General features: G+C 33.4%; 1 protein-coding gene across 2 annotated transcripts; it reads left to right on the top strand.

Annotated features, from left to right (window-relative positions):
- On the top strand, positions 1 to 25,216 carry LOC129989030 (equistatin-like). 2 transcript variants are annotated; one of them, XM_056097340.1, is made up of 5 exons: positions 1 to 58; positions 11,172 to 11,258; positions 18,872 to 18,902; positions 20,477 to 20,527; positions 24,988 to 25,216. In XM_056097340.1, the coding sequence occupies exons 2-5, from the start codon at positions 11,220 to 11,222 to the stop codon at positions 25,173 to 25,175; spliced, it is 309 nt and encodes a 102-aa protein (XP_055953315.1). In that variant the 5' UTR covers positions 1 to 58; positions 11,172 to 11,219; the 3' UTR covers positions 25,176 to 25,216. The 2 variants fall into 2 exon arrangements, with proteins under 2 accessions (XP_055953315.1, XP_055953314.1); XM_056097339.1 differs by lacking the exon at positions 1 to 58 and adding an exon at positions 3,541 to 3,671.

Below are 25,216 nucleotides of genomic sequence, written 5' to 3'. Positions count from 1 at the left end.
TCTTGTCTTGACGCATTAAGCATATCTGATGGTGAATGTTCACGGTCATTCTTCTTCGGTACGTACCTTAGCTGTTCTTTGATTCGCACGGCACTCCTTATTCACCATATGATCTCACATGCAAAATGTTCTAAATTTTTTTCTGTCTGTGAAGCTTGAAAACCAAATTTTCTCTTCATTTTCCATGTTTTTGGTCTTCTAAAGAAGCAATGACCCGGTTACACAAGGTCCTTTCCTCTTACTTTGGAAACAAACTCCCTTGATTTGTCTTCTACGTTCTCCCCTTTACTCAGTTTTGAAATATTGAAGTGAATCGTTTGCGTGTGAAATTGTCATTCTTTCGGTCTACATATTCAATCTCATTCCAGCATTTCAACTGTGAATTGAACAAAGAATGGCAAAATGTTCTGCATTATCGCAACCACCTGCTGTTTTAATTTGAGAAATTAAATATACTGTATTTTCTGGGATTTTGAAAACCTCTACACTTTTGCGCTTCAGGAGACATTTATTTTGTCAAGTTTAGTTATATTCATGTCCCATTTTAAAGCAATACTATGGTTACTTTGGGACGGAACTCGTAATTTTGAGTCGTGGTCAGGACGACACCTGAGCTCGCACACCGCCCCTCCAAACCTCCACACTACACCAGCAGGTGGACGTTTGGCCCAGATGGATTTAACGTGCACCAGACCTGCTTACATGCTCGATACCCGATTCTTCGATGGAATCGGGTATCGTGTCTGAAAGCCGAGACCTTACCACCAGGCCACCGCGGCCGTTTATTTGGTCTAAAAAGGAATGAGGAGAAAGATGAAAGAAGTTAATGTTAACACTTAGCATCATCATCAATATTAACACGGTATTGCAACTGGTACCCTTTATTTATTCGTTTTGTAAACTACAGAGATATTAAACGGAATCAATCTTCAGTTTTCAACAATGGTAGAAAATCATACGTTCAAGTATTTGATGAAATATTGAAAACCATTTGAACTTCTGGGTAGTCATCAATCCATTGTTGGAAATCAGACAAAAAAAGTATGTTTATAAAATTGAAAAAAAAACTCTAAAATTTGCAAGACTATTAAACTGATATCATTAAAAATACTTTTTTTATATTTTAAAAATGTGAAATTCATTTTTGAGAGATAAGAATTTTGGAAATTATCATGGAAAGAATATTAAAATTCAGCTTAATATTTAATCAATTAAAATTTCAAGAAAATCGTTTCGAGGTGCACATTTACAAGTTTGATCGCTGCAAATCATATAGTCTGGCTTGTAGAGTTGTAGAGAGCGAACACACGCACGCACACACACTTTCATCTTTATTAATAATATAAATATATAAACTTGATCCCAAATGAATAAATCATTAGTATGCTGATTAATTTTAAATGTTCTGGGGTAGGAAACTAAATTGTTCCGTTTATTAAACGAAAAGCGTCATAGAGTGCACTCCCTAGATTCATAAAATTCGGCCCTGCATAAATGCGTATTACTAACACATATATCTCGATATTTAGAAAATTATATGCTCAAATTATTGGTTTATGACAACCGATTAAACACTTAAAATAGCAACAGATGAATTTCTTTCTGTTCAATTAAAATCATCATTATGGACTTACTTTCATATTTTGGGAGCGAAAGAAGTGGCAGTTTCAGTCCCTATATCTGCAATGAAGAGAAGAATATCCTTTCTAAAACATAATCTGTCATTTGTTGTAAGTGCGCTAAACTTATTTCTTGGATAACGCTCGTAATTTCTTATTCACAAAATCGTTACAGTTTATAAACAGTGATCACTATAAACAATAATATTGTTACGAATCTGCAATGCTGCTTTCCAGCACACCATCGTAAGAAACATAGTTTTACGGTAAGCTCTATTGGATGCTGTGTTATGGGTGGTTGTATCAATAGCCCCTGGTTTGGCAAGACACTTGGCAACTATTTGATGACTTGGTGTCGAATTTGGTGGACTTTGGTACAATATGGATGATATTGGAATTTTCAAGAATTTTGGCGATAAGAAAAAATATTAAACGAGTTATGCTTGATTCTTCGAAAACTTTTTCCTCTGCTCCGGAAGCTATAAAAGGCTGGCTATCCAAGTCGAAGGCAGTCGTATAGAAAGTCGATTAGTGAGTCAATGACGAATTAGTTGGATCAGTCCAGCGAAGCTCAAGCGTTGTGTGGCTGGTTCCCATGCCGGCACTCGTTGATATTCTAACATTGAAATCCATGGCAATTTGAAGAAATTTTATATGTATATCTCTTTTAAAGATTTCTTTCAGTCATTAATGGTCTCTTTGCTTGAAGATCTATCTATTTTAGGACTCAACGATGTCGGAGATTTGATATTATACCGGATATTCGATATTCCCGTTACACTCGTGAAATTGTCGTACTCGAAAATTGGAATTTCATCACCACCTCGAAGATGCTTTTTCCCATCTGTAGTGTGGCGATTTTACCACCTGGTTGAAATTCTTGATAACTTGCCATTCTAGCAGCAAGAACTGATATACTCCCTATTAGTACAAGATATTGTATGATATCTCCACTATATTGTCCGACATTCTGAATGCCGGCCAACATCATGTAGATATCAAAACGATGTTGTTGAGCATTTTGTGCTAATAGCGATAGCCTTGACAGATACCTGTTATCGTTTATTAGGTTTGTTGACCACATTTTGTAACGCTGATTGGCTCCATAATTCTCTTATATGCATACACATGCCTGTGCTAGTTTTTATGTTTCTTCAGTGTCTAAAAGAGAAATCGAATGCAATAAATGAGAAATTATGAAATAAATATGAAATCTACAGTTATAACAGAATTTTGAAAGTATAAAAAGCATAAATCTATAATTGAAACCAGGTTTAAAAGATAAAAAAATCGAAATAATTACATAAAAGGAAAAACAATATGCACAATAATAGTAAAAATGCCGTAAATAATAATAACAATAATGTAATGGCATCAACGTGTATTAAAACATCCATTCTTATGTGTTAAGAACAATCGAAACAGATATTGTATGTCTCAAAATTATTCTTTTCATAGATATTCATTCTGTTTGAATCATTCAAAAAAAATGTGTTGCGATAAAAAAATAATAATTTAGAAAAATTTCTCGACTCTCTGTTTAAAAGTAGACCACAATACTAATTAGATTTCTCCAGATCTTTGTATGATGTATGATAAAATATTGCACTAGATCCCATCCTAGTGTTAAATGGCAGAGATTATTTTTATAATCCCATATATAATTAGTTTTGAGGTTATTCGAAGCCATAACAACATAATTTTGAAAACTTTTTTTTTCAGTAACAAATTATTAATACATTTACTTCATGTTTGGTATACAAATCAAAATATTTTGAAACAGATTGTATCATCGGATAATATTTAAAAAAATCATTTGTTATGCAATGCAATGACATCTTATATACAGAAGTTAATGCGTCATAGGAGATTCTACTTCAAGAGAATATATTGATTATGATTATGCTTTCTTAGTTAAGCTAAAAAATTTAGTGCAGGCTATAAAGATAAAAGCAACTTTAATTTTAAAGGATGATCATGCAGTCTTTTGTCATATAAAATTGCTCTCCACAAGTTACAAATACGTTCTTTTTTAGTTCAAGATTGTTCTTTGTAAGTATAAAAGTTACAATTATTTTATATAATTTCTAAACCAATGTATATTTTTATTTTATATAAAATGCAAATGATTTATGTTTTGTAGTAGTTTGAACCAGAATCTTCACAAAAACGTCCACTAATAAATAATTTATATAAATGAATCATAAATGCCAGTTTCTTCTGCTATAAAAATTCAAACCACTTGTCAATTATTTTCAAATTTGTCTTCCAAATATTATAAAGTATTAAGAAATTTTTAGAGAAGATTTCGTGACTTTTTAATCAAATTACTCATTATTTTTGAATTAAAAGCTGTTATGCATTTGAAATATTATGCATTTGCAGCATCAAACAAAACCATCCATTTCTGAACATGGCGACGTTCCAAGATCTGCTTCGCTTTAACCGAAAGGTGGGAATTTATTTCCTTATTCGCACTGAAGAAAGTTTCTTTAACTTTAAAATTGTTTTGGGTTTTTTTTCCGGTTATTAAAAAACTTATTTAAAACTTGACTACTTGATTTTAGCGACCGATGTAGATTAAAGTCCATTGTTGAAAATCTCTGTCTTCATATTTAATTTTATAAACAAATATTAAATTTACCAATCACAATGTTTACGTAAGTAGCAATCATTTAAAATCAATACATAACATTGTATATTTCTTATTATTCTTTTGAAATCATTAATAAGTATGTTAAAATATACTATTCTTTTAAAATTAGTAATTACCTCTGGAAGAGGTCAAATTTCTGCAGTTCTTAAAAATCGTTTGGAACAATCTGCGATTTTTCAGAACGTGGTATTAAAACTTCTCGGTTCAACAGATTTCTCATTTTAATTAAAAGTCAAAATAGGTAATAGAGTTAAAAAAGCCGATTTGCGAAATTACGAATTTTTTATTTAATATTCTTAATGCTTGAAATATTTCTTTATCGAAACCGATTGTTTCTAAGACTATTTTTAGAAAGCAGTATTATTTTCTTTTAAATATGTTTTAATACTAGTTTACATCTTTAGGTGCTGTTTTCTCAAATTCTAACCTTTGGTAAAATTTTCTTATAAAATCCTCCTTAATTAAAATCTAATGTTCAATGTTTGTTCAAATTTGGTGTAATAAATTCTCAATATATATTGAAATTCCTTAACTAGAGGATGAGTTATATATTTATTTAAAAATTATTTAAATTTGTTTAAATGTTTCAGAATGTGAAAAAAAGTGAAAATATCCTATTATTTATAGTTTAAACCCCAATATTTAAAGATTGGATGAAATAGAGCTTATTTTTTAGTCCAGGAACTAAATAACAAATTTCTTAAACTATCTGAAAAATTTTAAGCAAGTGATTAAAAAATTTTTAAACAAGGAGATTTTGTCTCATACATCTTTTTAGCCAAAAAGGCCCGCCCCCATTTTTTTAAAACAACTTTTAATTAGTGTATTTTGTTTTCATAGATGTTACTTCAATCTTATTTATACAAAAAGTTAAAAATATAACTATTTTAGAAAGTTTTTTGAAATATTAATCTCAAATTTAGCCACATACCTGAAACTGTGAACATTAAAAATATTCCATGGGTTATATTTTATATAAAATGATATTTTGCATTTTATTTAAAATGATAAATTATTTGAAAGAGTTTGTTTACGAATGCGTTAGGATTTTGTCGAGTGCTAGTATGAAATAAACTTTTACGTTCTCGCGAGGTCCAGTTTGCTCTCAAAATTTAAAGTAGAATCAAAGACTCTCAAGGAAATCTTGGCGAGAATTAATTAAACTTTTACTTTTTTTATTAGTTATGTTATCAAGTGCAATTATATGCATAGATTCTTCAAATTATCCAGAAGATGTTTCTGATTCTAAAACTATTCTGTATTTTTCAAAATCGACTCTGTGAATGTATGCTTCGAAAAAGTACTACAAATAACTTATTTCTATAAGAATTTAAACAATTTAGGAATTTATTATCACAAGCAATTTATGCTAATAAATCTTGTTAAAGAACTTTTTAGACTATCTTGTTAGGCTCCTAAGTTTACTTGAACACATACTGTCTATTACTCTGCCTTATTATTTCAAATGTTTGAGAGAAAAAAATGGTATTTCCAACATCATTAAATATTCTAAACATTGATGTAATTCTAATGAACAGATGAAATAGTTTTGAATATCTCTGACACTGACCATATCTCTTACTGACAAATTTCTTTTTGTATATGTGTGAATTCTTGAAACATAAATTCCCTACTTCAAAACCAACAAATCAACCAACATCCATAACTGATTGATTCTGTCAGTAACTCCCAGGAGTTTCGTAATCGCCTAAATCCATTGGAGAGATCTGAGACTGTACCATATGATAGAAGATTATCATTCTAATAATCACCTAATATCTAACTTCTATAACATTAGAAACATTTCGAGGAATTCTTGAAACATAAATTCCATACTTCAAAACCAACCAATCAACCAACATCCATAACTGATTGGTTTTGTCAGTAACTCCCAGGAGTTTCTTAATCGCCTAAATCCATTGGAGAGATCTGAGACTGCACCATAGGATAGAAGATTATCATTCTAATAATCACCTCATATCGAACTTCTATAACATTAGAAACATTTCGAGGAATTCTTGAAACATAAATTCTATACTTCAAAACCAACAAATCAACCAACATCCATAACTGATTGGTTTTGTCAGTAACTTCCAGGAGTTTCTTAATCGCCTAAATCCATTGGAGAGATCTGAGACTGTACCATATGATAGAAGATTATCATTCTAATTGTCACCTAATATCTAACTACTATAACATTAGAAACATTTCGAGGAATTCTTTAAATGATTTATATAATTATGCTGTTTAGTTGTCTATGTCAGTGTATGTACTGCTGAGAAAATTACAAAATCTGAATTCTATATATTTCTTTTGTCTTGATAATCATGCGTAATAAAATACTTTTAACACGCTGTATTTCAAACAAAAAAAACAGTGCATCATTCTGCAACAAAAACTGAACTACTGAAGCTGTGAATGAAAATGCCGACTTTGCGGAAAGTCTGAAGATGTAGTTAATTGAAAATAAAGAGAAACAATATAAACCTTCTACAGCTGAAAGAAAATCTCGTATTTTGAATACTACGCATTGTACTATAAATTTTATAGGTATTTGTGTATAACCGCTTGTCATCAAAGATAAATCACAAAAAAATATTTATTGCAAACAATAAATATCGCCAAAGACATAATGTTAGTTTATTCACTATGTTTGCTAAAGATATATAATTAAGACTACTATTCTCCAGTGACATGAGGTTAATATACACATACCCTCTTATAACTACTAAATCAATTGTGTTTCTAAATCGGAAGGTATTTTGAATATTGGGTAACCATAATATCAGAAGTATTTACCCTAGTATAGAAGTACGAAATGTCTTCATCGAGGGTCCCAGAAAGTTTTAATAGTATTATTACATCAGAGAAGCGACAACCTGTTTACAACTTCGGACAACTTCTCATCTAATCCCTGAAATGCCCTTCGGTTACATAATGAAATTTGATTTTTATGATTTCAATTGCCCTTCTGAAAATGTAAGCATTGTGAGCATAAATTCAGTGAATGATTGTGTTCAGATAGTTGAGTGAAAAGATAAACAAGACAGTTTTCTGACTTTGCTGAAACGGAAAAGGACCATTGTCTATGGCTCTGAAGTCACCTGAATCTTTGAAATGCCTATCAGCAGGCAAGAGTTGAAAGGTTTAATTCAACAAAAATAAAGTTTAAACGAGATCGAAGAAAGCTGTTGGTATTATTTGATTAAAAAGAAACGGAGAGCCGTATAAAAAAGGTTTCTGGAAGTGCCGGTTTATCAGTCAGCATTACAATATAAAATTCCTAAAACCGCTAACTGTAATAATAAAACAAATGCCAAGTTTATCTTTTAGCATAGAATTAAGGGTAAAAAGCATCATAATTCCATGATCACAATCAGAAAATTATATCAAATGCTATAACAATGTAAACGGTAATTGATATGATAAAAAGAAAAACTTACATCTTATACAGACATATATAATAATCATCTGAATCGAAAATTAAGCCCAATGTAAGTCTATAGAGAAATGGGAAAATAGAGGCAAAACAAGCATTTATGCCTCCATTTAATCTCGTACATGAATTCAGGGTGTCTTTCAATATACTGTTACAAAATTATTTTTCTACTACAAGAAAGACCGTCAATTAATCGTAATAACGCAGTACATTTAATCTCTAATACTTCAACAGCTTTCTTGCTGTCTAATCCTCCAGTTTCTCTACGTGTCGGCGACTCCGACTCTCACCACACACCACCTCTCACGATCCACACAACTTCTTCCCTTGTTGAGAGAGATTACGGCTCTTTGGGGCCGCAGGCCCCACCATCCGTAAATCTAACAAGAAATAAAACTTTGGGGTGAATAAAAATGTTCTTATTAGTTCAAGGTACTAGTAGATGATGAGAGATTATTAAGATGACACCACAGGAGTGAGGCCAGGAGAAGGGAGCACTGGTTTTCGGGGTTCAGATTAGTAGCCAGGAGCCAATGAGGTGCAGGATACTGGGAGAAACTTGTCAGGACCAATCAGGAGACGGCGAGGTTAAGGGAGGCGTAACAGCGCTGCAAGAGAGAAGAGCTGGGAGATTATTCTAACAGAGCATAAATTAAGATGAGTTTCTTTTCTTCTTTTGTCTTAGCCACTTTGACTTTTTTCGCTGCATTCAGAAGGCCAGGAAATTCCGCCAGCATAGACTTGATTTCTCTTAGTGAATCCAAGAGATCTTGAATAGGCATGTTTTCAGGGGTGGTTGGGTTTTCTTGTTTGGGTGGGTCAGGAGCGATCGATTGATGATTACGGAGCTTGTTTTTTGCAGCATCTGCGTAGGATTTTCTTATCTCCGGATTAATTTTGATCACTGGGTAGGATTTGCATCCACGCCAAGAGGCGAGGTGTCCAGCTTGGTGGCAGTTGATACAGACAGGTTCTTTTATCTTTTCTTTTATGTCACATCTATTTGTAGGGTGCTTGCCGTTGCATTTGATGCATCTGGGGGTGCATTTACAGTTTCTTGCACTATGATAAAAACCAGCAGAGTTGTAGCACATCGTGGCTTCGTTTCTTTTTCTGTAGGTTTCAACTCTGATCTTTAGAAACGCTATTGATTTCAGGTTGTAGATATCTTGAACAGATTCAGTCCTTTTTAGTTCAACCATGAAAATTAGGTAGAGGGTTTTCTCACGATAATTTCTCAGCTGGGAGATTCTTAATGGGTGGAAGTTCCTTTCTCTAAGTTCTTCATTGATTACACTACTTTCCATGTTGTCTGGGAGACCCTTGATGATGATTTTAAGTGGGCGGTCTTCAAAAGATTCAGAGAGAACATATTCTTGAGTCTTTTCATGTAGGAGGGAGAGAATCTTATCTCTTTCATCTTTGGCATATGGGGAGATTTGGATGAAGTTATTTCTGAAGGTGTTGACGGTTCTTGGGTATTGTCTGCAGATTTCTTGCAGTATAATGCTGTAGTTTTCGGATAATTTCAGATTGATGGCTGGGATTTTTGACTTTTTGGGATCTTCAGAGTGTGTGACTTCTTGCTTTTTATCGTCTTCCAAGAGGGCGTATTTATTCGCAGTCTCAATGTCAGGTTCATTAGTTGTAGAGAGAGTTCTCTTCGCTGTTTTCCTTGGGGATACTGGTATGAAGTCGTCGATATTCATATCTTCATCGGGTTGTGTGGCAACTGTGCTCTTCTGTGAAGTTTTTTCGGGTGATGAGTCCGCGGAAACGACGGGTTTGGTTGTTGGTCTAGGAGCAGGCTGAACAGGGTCATTCCTTTGTCCTTGCTGTTGATTTTTTGTCAAGATTTGAAGCTTTCCATAGAGTTTATTGAGCTCTTGTTGGGCTTTCTCCTCTAGGGTGGCCAGAACTCGGTTGTTGGGGTCCTTACGCAACATGCGACGGACTTCTGCTACTTTCTTCTTCCCATAAAATATAGCATCTTTGCAACTCTTTATATCGTCGCTTTTAGCAATTGGATCCATTTTGTATCCACAATCAAGATCGAATCTTCGAATTCGAATCTCGAATCTCGAATCGAAAAACCCGAATCTCGAATCAACTTCTTCCCTGCAGCTTCAGACTGATCGTCTTTTATAGTTCTGGGAGGCGGGACCAGAATCTTCAGACCAATCAGGGCGTACCTGGTTGTATCTCGGTTGTTAGTGGATGGATCTTGAAAGTTCTCGAACTTTCCGGTATTATCCATTTAGTCGCCAAACTCGCCAAATTCGTCGCCAAGTCGCCAAATGGCCGCCACGCTCTCAAGTCATTGACGCACAGGGCAGATCTTACAAAGGGTTTTAATGGTTTTTCCCAGGATGACGACGACGTGCCGGGTAGCAAAATTACAGATTTGTAACAATACTTATGCATGAAGCAGTTAGTATGATACACAACAATATATCTTCAAACTATTTCTTTTTCAACATTTATTTTTATTTTATTATCATAATTATATTTGATTAACAAAGAGTCGAAATCGGTGAGTTATGTTCCCCATTTGTTACTTTCTCCTGTACGTTGTACAGAGAAATTATAATCGTCAAGACATTCGAACTGAGATTTTGACGAATCTTTTAGAATTCTTTCAATTTGAAAAGATAACTTAAAAACGCTTTAAGCAAGGCAGAAAATTTGATATTACGTCTTAGCATTACATTTGTAAATTTCTGTCAAATTTTTAGCCAAATCCCTTCAGAGGGGATCTATCTGCCCGGCTGTTCGAATATAAGTTAGCACTATAACTACGAAATCAAAAGAGCTAGATGGATGAAATTCGGTACACTTATTTGACATCTATAGTGTAGACACCTATCAAATTTTACAAACACGTTTAATACAAACACGGTTGACTGTCTATCGGTGTGTGCTTTCAAACGCGATAACTCAAAAACGCATAATTCATTCAAATTTGGTGTGGGATATGGTAGATTTTGTTACTACAATTGTAGTTCAGTGTCAATTTTTATCTCAGTCTATTAAGAAAGACATTTCTAAAAATCAAATTTGAGTTTTGGATACTATTAACCGCATGCCAGGGATTAATATTGAAAAGACTTGATAAGAATGACATAACAGATTTAAAAAAATGCTAAATTCATACCAAAAGGTAATATTTCATAACTTTTGTACACCAGTGACATGCAAGGCCTTATCTGGTTTAATAGCTTTACTAAATAATATGTAGAAATTTTTAAAGATACCACTCCTGAAGGTTCTTCCAGTTGAATACAACTAATATCCAAATTTTAGAGGAAACATTATTTATCTTGTAATAAGTTCCCACTTGTAAGTAATCACTATAATTCCTCCCCCCTCCCTTTATTTTTACTTGAAGAATTTTGAGCATTTTGAATAATTATCCAACTGTAAATTTTTGTCAATTATTAACAAAATTTATTTTCAGAAAACTACATAATTCTTATGCTCTAAAACATTTTTGAAGACTAAAAAAATGTCCATTATGCTGAAGAAGCCATTTGTAGCAGTGTTGGTAAGTAAATTAGATTCAAATTCTTTGATAAATGAATCATTTGAGTTATTGGGACAGATTATTACTTTGCTCATTTTTGCTGTCTTATTTAGATTATTATATTCTACTGAGATTTCTTTGAAATTTCGTTTTAATTTGCTAAATCTTCTTAAATTCTGATTTCGATTTACGTTTAAGAATATTTTGGGAAACCAAAACATTTCCAGCTGCATATGTACAGACATAATTAAGTTTCATCTACTAGCATGCTAATAATGCAAACGAGAATTAATTTAAATGATATTTGTGATGTGTAATTATTTATTTGTGAACTTACACTTGATCGCTACAAATTACATAACTTAATCACAATTAGCGAGAAATTCTTATTATTGTATTATAAAATATTTACTGTTGCAAAAAAGAATTTGGTAAAATTGAAATGAAAAGTGGATGCCAGATAATTGAAAATGTGTTTTTTTTCCCTATATGGAAAAATTATTTATCACCTAATTTTCCCCATTTTGTCATTGTAATCACGATTGTTTTTTGTTGTGTTTTTCAACTAACCATGATGAGTGCCATGGCAACAAAATGAAAACTTTCTTGTAACAACTACAACAATAACATTTTTCAACATTACTACGAACAATGCAATTTTAGTTTGAAATAAAATAGGCATTACTAATCTCAAGTGCCTACAACTACAGTGATTGTCCTTTTTTTTTTTTTTTTGCATTAATATCTGAAATCTTGTATGTGTTTTAACAACTGGTTTTAGATAACCTGATTCATTTGATACAGTTGTTGCGCTTTGTGTCTAACGGCACTTGTCATTGACAAACCCGCTGAGGATGTCAGCGATTGTAAGCCGAGTGAGCGCCTTCTGTTTTTTAAGTAGCGCCATCTAGGGCCAAGAGTACGCCTTAGCTACTCATGCGTCACATTTGCTTGCTTCGCTTTTTACAGGGTGGCCCATTTACACACCTTACAGATAGAACACAGAAGAGTAACAAACATACCCGGACCGGGACTCGAACCCGCGATGCCCAGAACACAGGGAAGACGCTCTATCCCTATGCTAGGTCGCCGGCATTTGATAAACTAAAGAAAAATTCTAATTCAAGTATTTACTTACATGTAGATAGCTTATAAAAAATAACACATGGGAAATAAGAGAAAGTCTTCTTAATGGTGGGGTTGTAAATGTAATCGTAATTGGTGAGGTTGATCCACCTTTGCACTGAAGTACTTTTTATACACTGGGTAAGATGAGCCGTTGTTCCTCGTTATTTCTGAAAACACAAAGGCATTTTTCCAATAGAACAATTGCCATTTCTGAAAGTATAGTAAGAGGCGGAACTCAAAAATTAATTTTTTTGGACTTCAATTATCCCTAAAAATATTCAATAATGCTCTTCGGCGATGAAATGCTTTATTTCACTATGATGTTCGGGTAACGGTTAAACAAAATCAGCAATATGGGTAGATTGGGAGCTCTTCAGGAAGTATAGTTAAGATAAAAGGATAGGCATAATTCTCTATACTGACGATTCACGATTCTCTCTATATAATTCTCGTGTATCAAGATAGCCTATTCAATACAAATTCGAAGGTAAATTCAGGCTTTGCGATCAGCATGAGAAAGTCGAAGGTAAACTTTTCTCTCCGATATAGACACTTTCAAACTTTAAGATAATTTAAATGGTGAGTAACTAAACAAATCAGATTCATGTGCTATTTTTATATATGTAGTTCGAATTTTTATTTATGCAGTATATTTATGTAGTTCGAATTTTTATTTATGCAGTATATTTATGTAATTCGAATTTTTATTTATGAAGTATATTTATGTAGTTCGAATCATGTATCATTTATGCATTATTAAAGCAGTAGTTTCGAAACCATTGCCTTTGCTTGAAAACGTTAAAAAACGCCTTGGAAATTTCCACTTCAAATAAATGGTTTGACATTTTATTTCTTTTTGTTAGTTTGAGATGAAATGAAGTCATGTAGATGAGAGACAACTTTGCATCTTGGTTGTTACCTGGAATAGTGATTGATTATATTTTCAAACCACTATGCCACTGACATATACTCCTCTCCTCATCAGAAAACTCTGCCTTCCGCTCAATTATATTTTGTGTTTACAGAAACCCGCCATATTTCATGTAATTTGAAAACTGGTGTTGTGATGCTCCTTGCACATGCTGAAAGTTTTATTTCCCTAAATGAGACTTTAGCTAAGAGTTCTCTCTCTTTGATTTCTGTTCCTTTATGATGTTTCTGGCTTTTCCTTTATGGTGTTCTTCTGATAATTTTTTGCAGTTTCTCGTTTTTTGTGTTGTATGATGTCTTCATGCAGAAGATACGAAATTCTTCGCACATCCTAAAAGGATTGCTACATCCCCAAAAGAGAATAATTAAAAATTATATCTCTTTTCGTCTCTTATAAATCTATTGGGTGTCATATTACAGCCGTTTTCATAGATCTTTGTCTCTTTGCCGACGTTTTTTTTGTGTGTGGGGGGGGGCGTGTGTGTGTGTGTGCGTGTGTGTGTGTGTGTGTCGTGAGATAACGGTTGCTATGATGTGTTTTGCACATCCTGCAAGATTTGCTATTTAGAAACTAAAAATATTGGAATAAAAATATATAGAGAGAGTTTGGTTGAATTAGGTGCTTGTTTGCAGCGTAACCGACAAGCGTTGCCGAACATCTTCGGTTCCTCCAGATTTTCTTATTGTGAAAATGTTGTATCTTCAGAAGTGTTGTATCTTCAGTTTATTGCAGCCACACGCCAGAATGGTGGCCTTCTGTATGTTCCTACAGTCGTGGAGTGAGACTCTATAAATAATAAACACTTTCTCCCCACGTAGGTGGATTGAGTTGCTGTATAACAGAGATTTCACCCCACTGATTTGGGTCGGGTCGAGTTATGTTGTCCCGGCAATAAATGTAAAAATTGATTACACAATAAATTCGCATGAAATGAATGATGGTAAGCCGAGAGTGCCCCTGGGTTCCCGTAATCCCTCGGTCACTGCTTGGGGCAGACGTGTGCTTCACTGCTTGGGGCAGACGTGTGCTTCTCTGCCCTGGGAGACGGGTTGGTGAATCTCCAAAATGCTGTCTGTACCTTCATTTCTCAGCTGACCTTTTTCCCCCCTAAACTCATTTTGGGCGAAATAAGTCAGCTCGGAAGTCCATTTTCCCAAGATTTGCTATTTAATCATAGAGGCTTAATCTAACAGTTATTTCTTGTTTCTTCATTTTTACCAATCTGTTGGGTCTGAGTTTGTAACTCTCTCAGAGATCTTTGACATTTTCTCAATTATGTTCTTTGCAAACAGCTACTTCCCCTTTTTTGTGTAATGTGATAACAGTTATCACCATGCTCTTCGCACATCCTAAAGGGATTGCTATTTTCACATATGTGCTCTAGATAAAAAAGACTCCAGCAAGCATGCCTGTTTATAAATCTATTGGGTTGGCATTGCAGCCTATCCCAAAGACAACAATTTACGTAGAGGACATCTATAACATATGTTTAGAGGCTATCTTCTCTCTCAATGCCATTAAGTGATAGATCTATTATTTTCAGATGCACTTTTTCCAGAAAAACATTAAATTATCAGAATAAACGACCAAAACTGAATAAAGAAACAATATTAACAATTCAGAACAAGAATTATGAGTAATAAAATGTAAAACCGTAAAAACCTATCAGTTCAAGGAAACAGTTTTGTGATTTGCATGCTTACGAAGAAGAGGAAGCTTTATACAATACAGTTTAGGATAAGAAACGTTTGCAGTCGTTGTCATGTCTTATGTTCAGGTTTTCAACTGTAATGATGATCTTGTTGCGACGTTAAATGACTGAAAGAACTCCATAACACTTCATGTACGAAGCATCACAACTGATCAGTTATGATCTGCTGTTGAACACACTGTCCACATGGAGCACCTTTCCCTACGTGGTCCTGGACACGATTAACAACTGTTCCTCTTATGCAATTTCGTCCTAATCTGTTCTTGTTTCTGAAAACTGAACTGGTTTTTTTTTGTTGTTGTTGTTTTGTTTTGTTTTCAATCAGACAGCGTACTGTAATTTTTTCCTTGCCTTTACTTAATGGGTTCGATGACAAGGTGATCAGAAGCTAATCAATAAATGTTAATATTGTTTCTTTATTTCATTTTATTTTGTTAAAATTAATGTTCTCCTGGAAAAGGCGCACTCTGGTGGACATTTTGGAGCCATTTTTTTCCGAAATTCCGTGAGTGCATCTTGTGTGTAGTCCAGCGTTTCTCAACCTTTCAGTATTCGTGGTCCAGTTTTCAATCATAATTTTCATCGCACCCCCCGCTTACAATAAAATGTATACATGCATATTGAGTATTTTGGATTCTGATTTTAAATTATTTTTAACTAACTGCCAAAATAAGAGTAAAAGCGAGACAACGTTGGCGAGAAACCATATGTGGCATTTTGCCAAGCGGATGGTGAACAGATGAAGCGAATGAAAGCGGGGGAAATTTAAATATTATATTTGAAATAAAAGCCAAACAGGGAGATAACGTTAAAGGAATAGAAAGTAGAAAAATTCGTTAATGAAAATTAACCTAGACGGGGTGAGTTAAATTTAGAAACTGGGAATGCATCTTATCGAATAATAAAAGAAATATAATAGAAGCACGACTAAACAACAAACAAACAAGTTATGTTTGTGGAAGGGAATCCACACGACCGATGCCGTCTCGAGCAGGCGCAGAGCAAATGTTTTCTCATAGAAAGAAGGAAAATGTTCGATATCGCAAATTTCAATTACTACCAGTTTCATTCGAGTCGATCCTTCTATCGCTATCGAATCTATCGCGAATGTGTATGTTATATATGTTTTCGTGTTAATTGCATTATTAAATATTCACGGCAGTAGATTTATGTAGATTCATGCATAAATTTTTAAGTGAAAGTAAGCGAGCATTAGACGATAGTGAAGCACCAACAAATACACAGACCAGCGTGGTTCCGAAAATAAAATCAAGAAAGTATTCTCAAGAATACTTAAATTTTAGGTTTATCAGTACTGAAGTAAATGAATAAGAAAGGCCCATGTGTATAATTTGCTCAAAATTGTTGGCCGCAGACAGCATGAAACCTAATAAACATAAACGACGACAATTGGAAACGCTTCATAGTGAGTACAACAAACCCAGATAATTCTTCGAATTAAAATTAAAATCATATAAAAAGCAAAAATTACTTTTTAAAGAAACTTTGCGAATAAAAAGGCTTGAATTGTATCTTAGAAAGTTTCATACAAAATAACCAGATGTAAAAACCCTCACACCATTGATGAAGAGCTTATTTTGCCAGCAGCAATTGAGATTGCAGAAACTATGTTTGGAGATAATTTTTCAAAACAATTGCAGTCCATACCTCTTTCAAATGATACTGTTGCTCGTCGAATTGGTGATATAGCTGAAGATGTACAGTATCAGCTTTTCTCAAAGTTGGGTGACAAATTGTTTTCAGTACAGCTTGATGAAGCAACAAATAGTAATAAAGATGATCATGTAATTGCCTATGTGCGAATTTGTGATAATATGTCAGTGGTAGAACTACTTTTCTGCAAGCAAATAGAACTCAAAACAACAGGCTCGCATTATTTGCTATTTTAAATGATTTCATGAATGAGGCAAACATAGAATGGAAAAATTACTTCGGAATATGCACCGATGGTGCTCGTTCAATGCCCGGGAGATTCCAAGGTATACACGCACTTGTTAAACAAAATTCGCCTCAGTGGGTCTGGATACATTGCATGATCCACAGAGAAGCTTTGGTTTCGAAAGAAATGAGCCTTTTTGACTCATTGAATATTGTGTTAACTACGATTGTATCCGTAGTAAATTATATAAAAATAAGACCCCTGAAATCAAGAATCTTTTCTGCACTTCATAAAGACATGGGTTCAGTACATTCAGCGTTACTATTTTATTGCGTGGTAAGATGGTTATCGCGTGGGAAATTTTTGCAATGTGTTTATGAATTAAGAGAAGAATTTTCCTAGAAGAAGAAAACAGACCGGAGGCCGAGAATTTTCTCAATGGTTTATTTGTGATGAAATTGAACTACTGGGTCGACATATTCGAGAAATTAAATAACTTGAATCTTCAACTCCAAGGAGAAAATAGACATATGTTGTATATGAGTGATAAAGTTAATGCTTTTTATAGAAAATTGGAATTAAAGAGAAGAAATCGCCATTTTCCTAGAAGAAGAAAACAGACGGAGGCCGAGAATTTTCGTGATGGTTTATTTGTGATTAAATTGAGGTACTTGGTCGACATATTCGAGAAATTAAATAACTTGAATCTTCGATTCCAAGGAGCAAATACACATATGTTGGATACGAGTGATAAAGTTAACGCTTTTTGTAGAAAATTGGAATTGTGGAGCAGACATTTAAAGCAAAAAACCTAACAATGTTTGCAAATGTGGATGATTGTACTAAAACTTACAAAGCTGAAGAAGAACATATAAAAGTTGTTTTTGCAACCATTAAAAATCTTTTAGCCATGTTGGTAAAGAATTTTAAAAAAGTATTTTCTTGCTGACGACAAACTGATAGCAAGTTACGAGTAGGTTAGGAATTCATTTCATAAGACTCCCGAAGGACTCTCAATTAATGAGGAAGAAAAATTCATAGACTTCACTACAAATGGCAAAACTAAAGGACAATTTAAATTTTGGGCAGGAGTAGAGAATGATTTTTCTGCACTAAAAATAAGAGCATTTCGCATTCTATTACCATTTTCAATATCCTTCCTTTGTGATACTGGATTTTCTGCTGTGGATTCTTTGAAGACAAAATACAGATCTCGGCTAAATATAGAAACAGAACTGAGATTGGCTATTTCTAATATTAAGCCTTACTTCGAAAAATTTTGCTCCCAAGGAAGTTACTAATAATTATTAAATTTGTTTTTAATTTAGTAAATTTTGATTTAGTAAGTTGTTTTACTTTAATAAGTTATTAAATAAGTCGAAATGTATTTTGTTTTATATGTGTATGTTTGCTTTCCTTTCAGGCGTTTGATCAATTTTTTAAAATAATATTTTATTTTGGATATTCTCACGACCCCCCTCTAGTGTGCTCGCGCCCCCCTAGGGGGGCGCGCCCCACAAGTTGAGTGGGGTAGTCTATATACCAAATTTCGTTGCAATCCGTTCACCCGTTTGCGTTGCATGAGGCTGTTTATAGGGAAAGTTTAATTATAACCACCCTGTACATATTTGGCTAGTTAGGGCAAATCAATTTTCTCAGAATTTAAGAATACATTAGAGGTTTTTGTTTGATAAAAAAAACTTACAAAGATTTAAAGCAAAAACATCTTATGTTTATAATCAGCTTGTATATTTAATTTATTCTCCCAATTAATTTTCTCTAAAGTTTGTAGCATTAAAAGACGTGCATAATTTAATTGTTTTCACTATTTGTAGGTTTCGTTTCAAGTAAAATGTAATAAATTTCTTCCAAACTTTTGCTATTTTGCCAAAATATGAAAGACTAATAACCTGTTTTAACCTGACTTAAATTAACCTGTTTTTTCGTTCTTTTTGTACATTTAGGTTGTATATTTCCTTGCAAACATTCCTAGAGGTATGAATATTTGTTAAACTATTCCATTAGACATTATTATTAACATTTTCTTTAAATTACTGATAAGTAACATCATTCGTTTTATAAATTAGTTTTTATTATAAGTTATAATAATTATTCATTATTAGTTATCAGTTATCCACAGAATTAGATGGCATGACAAGCATGAATTATACTTAAAATAATCGAGAAATAACACAGATCATGCATTCGAATTATTTTTATTTACATTAAGTGTCCTAAGCATACAATTGCGTTTTGATGAACAGTAATATCAGTACTTACATTTTTGTTGTTTTTACGTTACGATTACAAACAAACTAAATTATCAACATATCCAAACTTCACTGAAATATGTCATTTTTTTTTTCAGAAAGCCCATTAGTGCAAGCAAAGAATTTTATTTTCATTCTCGGCATTCTAGAACTTCTTTGTGGTATCTTTAGTGTTCAGTTTTATACCCCCTTCTAAATTTAGTCGATGCTACAACCACCGATCAATGAAAATGTCCAACATTGTGATCATTAGAAAACTTCTTTACCCTCATACTTTTTGGGTGATATACTACTAGACATATATTTATTTACATATGATAATTTTCTGTCCTGAATAAATTTACATTCCTGAAATGATAGTTTTTAACTAAATCTGCGATTAATCTCTCTAAATATGAAAATACACACATCTCTGCAAATTTTGTAAACAGAAATTTAGAACTTTGTGTATGAAAGAATGAGCATAAGGAAAGCATTTTACTAATTAACTCTTTTAGAGCATAAGAGCCGTTTTAAAATTATTCTTTTAGATATTTTTACTGCCAAATTCCACAGAAGTCAAAATGTTTTCATATTATATCCCAACTTATATTTTTAAAAAATTTTGTTATTGGAAGTATGTGTAGAAATGCAATATTTAGAGAAATAAAAGCTTCTCTACTACTTTGGAACACCGTGTGTGTGTATTTTAAATGAAACATCTGGTTACTTTTGATCATAATAGTAAACTGTCATGTTTCATAGAAAATAATTTATAATTATTTTCCCAAAGCATCCATCAAAGTGTTTGAGAATAATTATGATTAATGCCAATATTAATTTCTCCTATAAATGTAAATCCAATTAAATCTTCTTTTTTGCATTTTAATTAAAACAACTGATGTTGGAATAGCTATGCTATATCAAACGCATCCGTTTGTCTGCGATTTTAATTCGAAAGCACATTTGAAAAAATAAAATTTCATGAACAATTCTTATAGTAGTTAATTTTTATCTCTGGGCAGATCTTATAATGTAGCTAAGATGAATTTTTTTAAATGTAAACAACATAAAAGTTACTTAAATCCTATGTTCTAAATAATCTTAATATATTCTATTTACTGACATATCCAAAATTGTAGTTCAAATTTATATGTGACAAAGAAATATAATTCCGTAAATGGAATTATCAGTCTTAATTATTATACAAAATTAAACTTTAATTTCTTGTATTGTTAATTATTATTAGCTGTTTCATTTCTGTGTTCTGGTTAAATAATATTTGGAGAATCATCGTGCCAAGTTTGATTTCATTTACAGGAGAAGCCGATAGCGACTGCGAAGAGAAGAGACGGCAGGCGTTAGATAATTGTATGTATTGTTTTCTTCTATGCTTAATTTTAATTTACTTTGTATTGTGTATTCACATCTTCCTATTAATGCATTAATACCATTTTTTTAAAAAAAATTTACCAGATAAATTATTGTTACCGAATTCCTCAATTAAGCCAGTAAAGTTAAAGGGTTCGCCTTTAGTAGGTGTATGGTATAACATATAGTAACCGGCCTCACTAACAATCAACGGTGTTTATTAACACGTAGACACAAATACATAGATAACAAATACACAGCCGAGACGTATACACGCAAAACACAGCAGTACACTTAGAACAAACAGCAGTACACAAGTAGTAAACAACAACGACAGCACATAAAGCGGCCAGACAGAACTCAGCAGGAGAAGGGAATCTACGTAGCTCCAAACGCCTGCAATTCTCCACAGTCTCCTTGCTTTGGCTGTATACAACTGCTGACTCACTACTATACGACAGGCTACTCCTCACACGACTCGATGCTGCTTCTATAATAAATTCCAAGATTCGGCACACAGCTGAATTCCCCAATAGTTTGAGCTTTACTCAACGCTTGCTCTTCGCTAGACTGATCCAACTAATTCGCTGTTGACTGCCTATACGATTGTATACCATTAGACGACTGTCTTTGTCTTGGACTGCCGGCCCTTTGTAGTTTACGAAGAAGGACAGAGAAGGTTTTCGAACAATCAAGCATATCTCAGCTGCTATTGATTCTATCGTCGAAACTCTTAAAGATTCTAGCATAATCCATTATGTTGCACAATTCGTCACCAAGTCATCAAATGCTCGCCAAGTTTGTCTTCAAGTCTGGAGCCTGATCCGGCATCCGATTAGCAGCCCATAGAAATGATTGTAAATCGTTTTTTCTTACGATGGAACTTACCGTGCTGGAAGGCAACATTAAAGATTCGTAACATCATATATATGCACAAAAAGACGTGTAATCATATAATTAAATTCCAATTACGCTTTGCTTTGAAAATATTTGATATTTTTGTAAAAAGCTATCGTTATAAAATTATCCATAAAATTATTTCAATCTTAAAATAACAAAACACTCAGTAAATAATAGATAGTTACTTTAACCTCTAAATAACATATTTATTTAGATTATTTCACTCGAATATAAAAATCAAACCAAAAATATAACGCTTCAAATGTGACAGTTTTATTCCGTTCAATTTACAGACGAATTCCAAATTTGACAGCTTGCTGTAAAGAAACGAAACGCAAAATATTCCTAATATCGACTGATATATATATGTGTGTGTGTGTGTGTGTGTGATGCAATTCAATAATCGATATCTATATTTATGGTCGGATTAAGCAGAAAAGCTCCGCTGCAAGTATTGTCCCCCCTTTTCCTTTCCCCTACTTTCAAAACCAGATATTTTTATTGATTTTTAGTTAATCTTTGTTTTTAGCTGTTTTAAGGTTAGAAGTGGAATTGGAACTACTGAATTAACGAAAGATTTGATAACGGATCATTTTCATGGAGTTGATTCTTTATTTCATGTAATAAAATTTAAAAATACTGTGAATAAGTAATCGTGATTCGAGTTAAATAATTATTGAAAGTCACTTAAAAATGATTAAAACTACTACTCAAATATAATAACTCCAAAGATAAATAAAGCATTGCCATTTAACTCTTTGCCTTATCCGTGACAAAAATATATTACTGCTTATTTACTTTCTTATCGAAGACTCTCCGTGTGTGTGGTGTCTGACGCACGCATACCTCTGTCGTGGTCACAAAGTTCCCCATGTCGAGAGTAATACCACTGGGGGTACTGGATCGAGGGTGATCGTTCTCTGATTCAGGTCTAAATTACGACCTGTGGATGAGTGAATGAAATGCATAAATGAAGTCCGCCCCGTAAAAAGGGTTGCGACGTGTGTGTAGCTTAGTCTCACTATTGGCCCTAGATGGCGCTACTGAAAAAACAAGAGACGCACCCCTGGCTTAAAACCATTGACTTCTAAAACCAGTGGGCTTGTCAATGGCAAGTGCCATTAGAAACAACAACAACTTTCTCGTATACGAAATATAGAGAAAGTATTGCCATTGTCAAAAAATTCAAATTCAGGATATTGACGAATCTTATGTCTTAGATATATTTGAGTTCATTTGAATTCATTTTAAAAAAATGTCTGTCTGTATGTGGCAAAAATAACTAAAGAACGCTTTGAGCTAATTGGATGATATTTGATATGCGGTCTTTATATCAAAACATTGAACAAAACCTATATTTAAAGGAAGCCTCTCTGTTCGGATGTAAGTTAACATGATAGCTACAAAGCGAAGAGACCTTGATGGATAAAATTCGGTACACAGATTTAACCCCCATAGTGTAGACACCTATCAAACTAACTAACTAACAAGGGATTGACCGTCTATGAGAATGTACTTTCAAAATATGTAAATGTGGTAACTAAAAAACACAGTAACTTAAATATATCATATTTGATATGTGATTTTGTGACTGCAATTGTAATGTTGTGCCAAATTTTGGTTTCAATCTGTCGGGGTGGGGGGAAGCCTCACCTTTATTAGAAAACATGCAAGAAAGTTCAATGGAGATCCATCCCAATGGTTTTATAAAGACATCCTCACAGACTTACGAAATCCGTTAAACGTGATTATTCAAGAAGATTAACGAATCAAGCTTAAAATTTTGTCATACTATGATGTTTCAGACTAGAAGTTCGCATTTGAGTTATTTATATCACAAACCGACCGACCACAGAAGATGCAAAGGTGTATCATATATTCTACTTTGATAATTTTATAATGAAATAAATTTTTATATCGTTCAAAATTATCTGTTGAGATAAAAATAAAACGGATAGCTACATTCTTTATAAGGATAAATAAAAGAAGATAATCAATTATAAAATAATTCATTGCATGCATTTAAAAAAATTCTCCACGTGTACAAATGCGAATCCACTATATCCGAATTATCTATCAAATGCCCACAAACTGTCATTTTGACTGTTATGGTTTAAAGTTAATAATGTTAAATAAGAGCAAACCAAAAAAACAGTATCCTCCAATTCAATTTCCACAGCTACACCATGCTTAAACTATATATGCTCCAAATGCCATAGCAGTTAAACTTCACATATCCCAGATATTATATTTACAGCGGCTGTTGCTACTTTAATTTAGTTATATTAACGTCCCGTTTTTAAAGCAACACTAGGGTTACCTTGGGACGGACCTCGTAATTTTGAACAGTGGTCAGATGAGGAACAGTGGTCAGTGGGGCACCCCCACCCCCACACTCACTAAAAGAGAGGACGTTTGGCCTGTGGGATTTAATGCTGGCAACTGAGGTAGTATTCAGATTATTCAATATTCTGGATGATCACCATTTAGGAATTGCATGTCATCCATGTTACAAGCTCTCTGGGAAGTAGACCACTATACGTCAAATAGTTGCTGGTTGACATAATTTTCTCCCTAACTTTTTAATACACTTATGGCTATATTCTTGTGCCGGCATATAACAAATTTACATACCATTTCCAAGTCAAATTAATTTGATGATAGGTAAGAGAGATGCTTTACCCTGATAAGTTGTTGGTTTTATAGTTCTAAGCCTTATTATCCTAGATTATCCTTGTATAGCTGCTGGAGGATTGCGGCGCTTAAATAGCATTCAGAGTACGTAGTAATTCGGATGGTGAACACTTAGGAACAACGCACATTACACGTAGGTTACAAATTTTCTTGGTCATTGAAACTCTATGCTCCCATTTGTTGGTTGTAGACACAATTCACTCCCATTTCTAAAAAACTTATGTGCATATTCTGGTGCCTGGATATTGTTACAAATCTAAAGTACAATTTCCTTTTAAAATTAATCTGGAGATAGGAAAGGCAAATTTACAGAGATTCTTAATTGATTCAAGAAAGTGATCCTAACTTCGGCTACAAAGAATTGAAGATCATCTGGAAATTTGACGAATAACTTGATGATCATTTGATGTCTTGAAGACAAAATTTACGACTTCTTGACAACAATTAAGGCTTTGAAAAATGAAACAATCATGGCCTTATCTCTCATAACAACTGAAATCTAGAGATTTTCCTAGAAAATTCCATGCCCTTTAAACAGATTTATTATAAAACCAAGATGAACTCTCTTTGTCACTGAAGTTTTCTAAAAGTGAAACTATCAGTTGTAATCACTGAGTGCTATTGCTGATACTCTTAATGATTTGCTGATTGCTTGAGTTGCTAGTTTCTAGAAGTACTTCTCTTTGTATATATCTTGAATAATTTTTTACATGTATCTTTTGCTTTCTAGAATATTTATGGAATGAAGAGTCGCTTTCGATTATCCAACTTGTTTTATTCAATTTACCGTGAACACACTGGTCAATTTTTTGTAACAATATGATTTTTGTCCATCAAAGAAACTAATTTTCTTGCTTTTTTTGCAGATGTATTAGGAAAATATGTTCCCCAGTGCGACGATAATGGGAACTATAAAACGGTTCAATGTTGGAGTGACACAAACCATTGCTTTTGTGTCGATCCGGAAACTGGCGAAGAAACAAGCGCCCCAGCGAAAGGCGACAGCATCAACTGCAATTCCACTCAGTCGACTCCGAATACCACTAACCAATAAACTGAACCAATCATCTACCAATAAACTGAGTTAATCATGCA

Source organism: Argiope bruennichi, chromosome 10 (assembly GCF_947563725.1).
Source record: "Argiope bruennichi chromosome 10, qqArgBrue1.1, whole genome shotgun sequence".
In the NCBI taxonomy this organism is placed as follows: Eukaryota; Metazoa; Arthropoda; class Arachnida; order Araneae; family Araneidae; genus Argiope; species Argiope bruennichi.
The sequence above is the reverse complement of the archived record's forward strand: the minus strand, read 5'-3'. Positions and strand labels throughout refer to the sequence as shown.

Coding starts and splice junctions, on each gene's coding strand:
- LOC129989030 (XM_056097340.1), top strand. CDS start 11,220: ATGTCCATTATGCTGAAGAAGCCATTTGTAGCAGTGTTG. Junction 11,259..18,871: donor AGCCATTTGTAGCAGTGTTG/GTAAGTAAATTA, acceptor TTGTACATTTAG/GTTGTATATTTCCTTGCAAA. Junction 18,903..20,476: donor CCTTGCAAACATTCCTAGAG/GTATGAATATTT, acceptor TTTCATTTACAG/GAGAAGCCGATAGCGACTGC.